Source organism: Pavona decussata, unplaced genomic scaffold (assembly GCF_977016875.1).
Source record: "Pavona decussata unplaced genomic scaffold, jaPavDecu1.1 SCAFFOLD_270, whole genome shotgun sequence".
Lineage (NCBI taxonomy): Eukaryota > Metazoa > Cnidaria > Anthozoa > Scleractinia > Agariciidae > Pavona > Pavona decussata.
The window spans coordinates 938,985-945,801 of NW_028145672.1; the positions used below are offsets into that span (position 1 = coordinate 938,985).

At 38.5% G+C, this 6,817-nt stretch overlaps 1 protein-coding gene across 1 annotated transcript; it reads right to left on the bottom strand.

Moving 5' to 3' along the window:
• Positions 1 to 509: 509 nt before the first annotated feature.
• Positions 510 to 6,540, bottom strand: LOC146455770 (octopamine receptor beta-2R-like). The gene is made up of 2 exons (XM_085093933.1): positions 6,456 to 6,540; positions 510 to 2,295 (listed from the first exon to the last, which is right to left on the bottom strand). The coding sequence occupies exon 2, from the start codon at positions 2,255 to 2,257 to the stop codon at positions 1,184 to 1,186; it is 1,074 nt and encodes a 357-aa protein (XP_084950059.1). The 5' UTR covers positions 2,258 to 2,295; positions 6,456 to 6,540; the 3' UTR covers positions 510 to 1,183.
• Between the last annotated feature and the right edge of the window lie 277 nt (positions 6,541 to 6,817).

A 6,817-nucleotide genomic window follows, 5' to 3' on the forward strand; every position in this document is an offset into this window, starting at 1 on the left:
CTGAAAACAAGATGGAAAAATGCACATCTCGGGTCTGAAATAGTCAGAGAATAGGTTAAGCTTATTGGTTGTTTCCCAGGCTTGGCCCATACAAAAGAGGAGTTGGGCAATATTTCTCCCAACTGATTCTTTCGCTACCGCAACAATTAATCCCTCTACCTGATAAAGATTCATTTTAAAGCAAGAGCACCCTTGAGTTACGCTACTATGTTCTGTTCAAAGAGTGCTCTCGTTAAACTTTCACTATAGACAATAATTAAGTATACTTCAACTAGGTTGTGAAACAGCGCCTCTTCGAAATTCCGACCAACAATAAGAAGCACCTCCATAGACCCTATGCAAAAATGGCTGACATTTTATTATTCTTTTGTTTGCATTCAAAGTAGCCTTACTAACCTCGTTCTTGAGTTCAAATTCAAAAGAATATTTTGCCTTGAACGAGGCTAGTGAGGCTAATTTGAATACAGACAAAAGAATATTATGTCAGCCATTTTTGCATAAGGTGTATGCCAATTATTAAATGCCTGGTTTAGAATGGCCTCGTTATCAAAACGAGTCTTCATATCACACCCTTTAAAAAATGTATCAGATGAGTTCGGAGATCTTTGTTCAGAGTTTCTCCTTTGTTGTGTTGGTGATTAAGAATCTTCTGTTACGATTGTTGTTCACAATAATACTAACTTCCGCGCGCTAATGAAAGTTATCTATTCTATTATATTCGGTTCTAACCTCAAGTCAAATGCCCGCAACTTTGAGTGCGCTTACTTTTGAAATGAAGACGACACCTCCTTATGTGACTGCGCATACCTTCTGCGCATCTCCGAATGGTCCGAGATACTAGGGTTTCTTAAGGATGGTGTCTACTAAAACAAAACTATTTTGCACAAACAACAACAACAAACAAAACAAAACAAAAAGACTGTAGGTGACGACGCATTTGTCATAGATAATTGAGCTTCAAATTGGAGACAAGTAAGTACATTGTTATGTATTTTACAGTTTTTTAGAATAATAGTTGCTTAATTATCTCTGAAGATATGTGGTTACGTCTAATAACAATTTCTTTTTGGATCCAAACAGCCCTTGTCAAGATCTGACTTTCCCGCATATCCATAAACTGCATCTGCAAACATACCTCTGTATTAGGAGGCACCGTCCTTAATTTGTCATCGAAAGTCAAAAATTAAACAGACGATACGAAAACGATGTATTCAACGTTCATTTTAACATTGTCTATTATTAGTTGCTTGTTTTGACTTCCTCTGTCAGCAGATCTTGAACTGTCACTGGACCTCGAACTGAAGTATCCAATGGAAAAGCTTCTTATTGTAGTCGAGCGCTTCGGTACTACAGCAAAACTAACTTTCCTTTTCAGAGAAAGACTTCGCAAAGCAAACCAAATATCGCGTTTGAAAAATGTGTAAAGCAAGGGATTTGTGACAGACGTGATGAACCTGATAATGACAAATGGCTCGGTGTATTTATCAACGACGGCAAAGTCTTTCGAGTTGGTAAACTCTTTTATCTTGTAAGTAAGCATTAGGGCGAAATACGGAAACCAACAACACAAATATACCGCCGCCATGACTGCAAATACTATGATGCATTTTCGGTCGTTGCTCTTTCTCTTTTGCCGTCGTTTATTGCTCCCGTGTTGCGAGGGCCTGTTTCTTCCGCTGACAGCCTTAAACATGGCCGTGTACGCATACACCATGAATACATACGGGACCAAGAACACGATAACGAGGCAAATTACAGCGTGTATGACGCTCCAAAAGTGTAACTGGGATTTCCGCCAAGCAAATGGAACCGCGGCAATGAAGCCAGATACCACCCAAATTCCCGCCAAAACTTTGAACACCATTGTTTTGGTCACGAGGTGATGTTTCAGTGGTTTAATGATTGCTAAATACTTTTCGCCTGTTATGACGAGTATGTGATAAGCAGCGGAGACGGCCACGAGGGTCTGCAGAATCACCATCCAATACGCAAAGTCATCGGTCATACTCGGAGCCACAACTTGGAAGGAAAATATAAGGTAGTATGGAATGCTGACTGCGCCTGTCAGAAAGTCGCAGACCGCTAGCCCAAGAAGAAGGTAATTGGATGAGTTGCGGAGGCTTTTTCGCTTGTAAAACATAAAGAAGACGAGTCCGTTAGTAAGAATGATGGCGATGGCAATGGGGAGTACTTTACTCATTTCTTTTATTCCTTGGTGGTGCTGCTTTAGGGTTGCTGTGCTGAAGCTGTTATTCATGTTTGTTCAAATGCAGTATTGATCACAGGAACAATTATCTAAAGAAAAATCAAGCAAAATTAAAACTATAGCTAAGACAAGCACTAAATGAAACGTCGTCATGTGCTAATACTCCCCGTTTGTTATTTTCAGCCATCCTTCTGTTGATTTTGTGGACTGGAACTGATATTTATAAAGTAGATATCCACGAGTCAAAACACAACTTTTATCAATGGCGCTACAGAGTGTTTAACATATTTTGATTCTAGTAGTCCCTGCAGGGTCCGAAATTAACTTTTTTAGGCAGGCGCCAAGTGGCGACTGAAATTTTTTTTTCAGTCCGCCATATGGAAAAATGTGGTCGCCAAAAAGCAGAAAAAAAAGTGTAAATAATCCTTCGCAGCGAAACACAAACCAAAATTTTTGGTTGCCCGATGGAAAATTCTGGTCGCCAATTTTTCTTTTAAGAATCAGAACGAAGAGAACGCGTTTGCGTTTGGGGCTGCAATGGCGATTTATACACCTACCACCGAAAAACCACGACGAAAGAATCGAATGCCGGCTATATAGGCAGTTTCATAAGACTGCTAAATGTTTTAAGTCAACTTTTGTACCTTCTCTTGTCTCTACCTTTTGGAGAAGAAATGTACCCGATTGAAAAACTTCCGGTTGGTTCTTTGCTCTATGTTCAAAACCGTAAACGATCTTTCCTTTCGTGTTCTGTCAAGACGATCGACAGATCGCCATGTTGTTCGCACCAGGCCACAACCGTGCAGCATTTCTCGTTCAAAAAACATGGCGGCGAAGCTTCGCACTGCTCGAGCTGTGAAGCGTTGTGATAGATTTATAATAACAGGAAAATCGGTTTTATACTTCAAAAGCAGTGGAAAGGTAAAAAGTAAGTGACCAATTGGCGGGTGGCTTTGAATTTTATCGATTTGGCTGAAAATCAAAGTTATTGTTTGTATGATGATCGTGGCATGAAATAGTTAATCGCCCGCTGGCGATCAGTTGTGAAATTCTGGTCGCCAGTGCAAAATTTTTAGTCGCATTGGCGACCAGGAAAGCGCAATTTCGGACCCTGCCCTGTGAAGCTCTACAGCGGTCAAGCTTACAACGCATGCACATTTTCAGGCGTGATTCTGCAAAACAAACTACAAAATCTTCTCCTTTTAAGTCAAATCGTGAGACCATTGTGGAGAACTCAATTTTGTTTGTTTCGTTAGGTATTTGTTCAAAAGTAATTAAGTATTAGCTACAAGATTAAATTTATTAGCGGGAAATCTTCCCTGTGCTTGCGTGCCCTTTTTGTGTTGGTTACAACAAACGTTGCACTCGTAAAAGCTTGTACGTTACAATTTTCTATGCACTGTAAGCCAGGATTGGAGCTGGCCTTTTGCCGGCGGTTAAGCCGCTCTAACTACTTTCTTCACTCAAAGAGGGTGCTATCATTATAAGTAAAACAAATAGATGAGGCGATTAGTTTCAAAAGAAACAGTGGTGCTGCGTCGGTGGGGGATCGGAGTGGAAGTTTACGAATGTTTAGTTTTGTCAACAATGTTCATTAGGTAATTTGGCCACCGAAAAGAGATTCGAGTGTTGATGTTTTGAGCGTTAGCCCTTTATCAGAGCCCTTCGTGACTCTGTTGATAAACCCAAACATTCGTTTCAAGTGAAAGAGGTTACAGCTTTAAAAACAACAACAACACGGCAACAACAATAACGACAACAACAACAAAAGAACGACAGCAATAACAACAACAACAACAGCGGCAACAACAGTAACAACAACAACAATAACAACAAAAGAACGACAACAATAACGACAACAACAGCGGCAACAACAACAACAAAAGAACGAAAACAATAACAACAACATCAACAACAGCGGCAGCAGCAGCAACAGCAACAGCGGCAACAACAGTAACAATAACAACAACAACAACAAAAAAAAGAACGACAACAATAACGACAACAATAACAGCGGCAAAAACAGTAAAAACAACAACAACAACAACAGCGGCAACAATAACAACAACAACAAATAACGACAACAACAACAGCGCCAAGAACAGTAACAACAACAATAAAGGCAACAACAACAACAACAACAACATCAACAACAACAACAACAAAAAGAACGACAGCAACAGCGGCAGCAGCAACAACAACAACAACAGCAATAACAACAACAAAGGCAACAATAACAACAACAACAACAACAACAACAACAAAAGGAACGACAGAAACAACGTCAACAACAGCAACAACAACAATGTAGTTATCTGAGTCAGCATCTTTATATCTTTGAAATGTTCGAAATAATTCATATATTGATAACAAGCAAGTAGCACGTTGCCGGCGCCAAGATGGCGGCAACGGCGAATTTCTGAAAGCTACGAACATGAAAACGTGACGCGCGCTCGCGCTCTTTCTTAGCCAGTCTTCGCGTGTTAAATTTCGCGTTCGTTCCTACGTTCTTGTTGCCACTATCTGACTCGTTTGAACAAGTTAAAAACAAAGGTATTTAACACAACCTAACTCGGTTTATTTTCAGTGTGGTATAAGCAAATGTGCATCTGTTATGTCCAGCTTCTCCTAATGAATAATTAATCACTGTAAGTTTAAGACAGAAAGACTTATGACTTTGTCTTTTCTTAATGGAACCATTAGTAAATGCTAAATTTTCTTCTTTTTTTATCCTGTGACGTGTTTTATTAAAGGGCATTTATGATCCGTGTTTCTCAATGTAGACGTTAATGGCTTTTTATATTAGATGCAAAATGATCTAACTGACATTCAGTCGATTGCCTAACCTAATGAATTATTAATAATACTTATATTTCGATATATTTTACCCTCAAGTGTATTCATGAAGTGAACTGGGTATTGCATATTTACTAGTGAAAAATCCTCGCAATAATCTACAAAGTCTGTAAAGAGTTCAGTTCCTCAGCGAAATTAAGGTTTAACACCTTGTCATATTTCATGGTGTTATTGCGAGAAAACAATTATCAGAAGACATATGAATGTTCGGTAATCGCACGACGTTTTAAATTAATTGCTTTCTTAAACTCTGCCAAATTAAGCTGACTTGATTTGCGGAATATAAAGTTTATAAATTCTACCTTAAAGTTAGATTTGTTCTATTGTCAGAAACTTTAGTTTATTTGACACATGTGGTGATAAATACAAGCAATAAAAACCGTATCACTATCACCTGCAAGTCTTGTTTTCTTAAAACAGTCCTGATACAAATGTTTAAATTGGTTTTTATAATTTTTGCTGAGCAAAAAAGACACTTCTTGAAAACATGTTTCAAATTTAAAAAGTGTTGTGTGGTTTCTTAGAATATCGCATATCTGCTACTATCCAGACCTTTTGACTTCTTGAAACATTACAAACTGCACCACAGCAAAGTATAGTTCATCATCTTTCATTTGAATGGTCACACTTTAGGATTTCATCCACAGACATGCTAGGATAGCCTTGTACAGCACAATAAATAACATCATAGGAACGTACTCTTCAGTAGCTTTCATTTGAATGTTCACACTTTCGCCGTTAAACCAAAAACGCAAAAGTTAGAACACCTTGTACAGCATAATAAACAGCACCACTGCAGAGTAATTCTCAGTACCTTTCATTTGAATGGTCATATTTTAGGATTTCGTTCACAGACTCAAAAGCTAGAACCACCTTGTACAGCATAAATTAAATAACAACACCACAGGAAAGTACTGCTCAGTAGCTTTCATTTGAATGGTCATACTTTAGGATTTCATCCACAGACTCAAAAGTTAGAACCACGGTGTGACAGCATAGTAAACAGCTAGGAAAATTACTGCTCAGTAGCTTTCATTTCAGTGAATGGCCACACTTTAGGATGATTTCATCGACGGACTAAAACGTTATGAACACTTGAACCCATTCAACATTTATTCTTTAAGGGAGAGAAACCAAACTGCGCAAAAATTGAACAAAACAGGATAAGTTGGCTTAGAAAAAGAAAGTTCAATAGTGCTTCATGAAAGCACTGTTTATACAAAGTATCCCGAGGGCCACTAACTGTCTTACTGCAGCCTCCATACAACGACAGCATACGTCAACAACTGTTTTCGCTCTCTTAGTTTCAACAGCGTTGAACAATATAAACAAGTCGGAGTGCACTGAAGTATTAAATCGAAAAACACCGAAAGCAAGTGAATTCGTTCCTTACCTCAGGATTTTAGACTTGATGTATGTTCAGCTCATAAGGTCACCCATCCACAAACGAAATATTTATCAAAACAAGCTAATTGGGATGCGAAGGAGTAAATAAAATCCCTTCCGAGGAAGATAAGTTATATTGAATTCCGTGTTGCTTTCTTGATTGACGGAAAAAAGGCAAAATAATGGCGTGTAGACTCGCTGGCGTGTAGTGGGCCTCTTTTGTTAAGCCATTATAAACAGGTGCAAGAAACTTCAAATTATGCAGGGTTTAACGTTTTAAAACAACATTGCTTTGGTAATTTAGCTTGCGTCTGCTTGAAACTCGAATAATTGTCTCTCATTTGTGTATTGAATAAAATTAGGAATGAT

Coding starts and splice junctions, on each gene's coding strand:
- LOC146455770 (XM_085093933.1), bottom strand. CDS start 2,257: ATGAATAACAGCTTCAGCACAGCAACCCTAAAGCAGCACCACCAAGGA.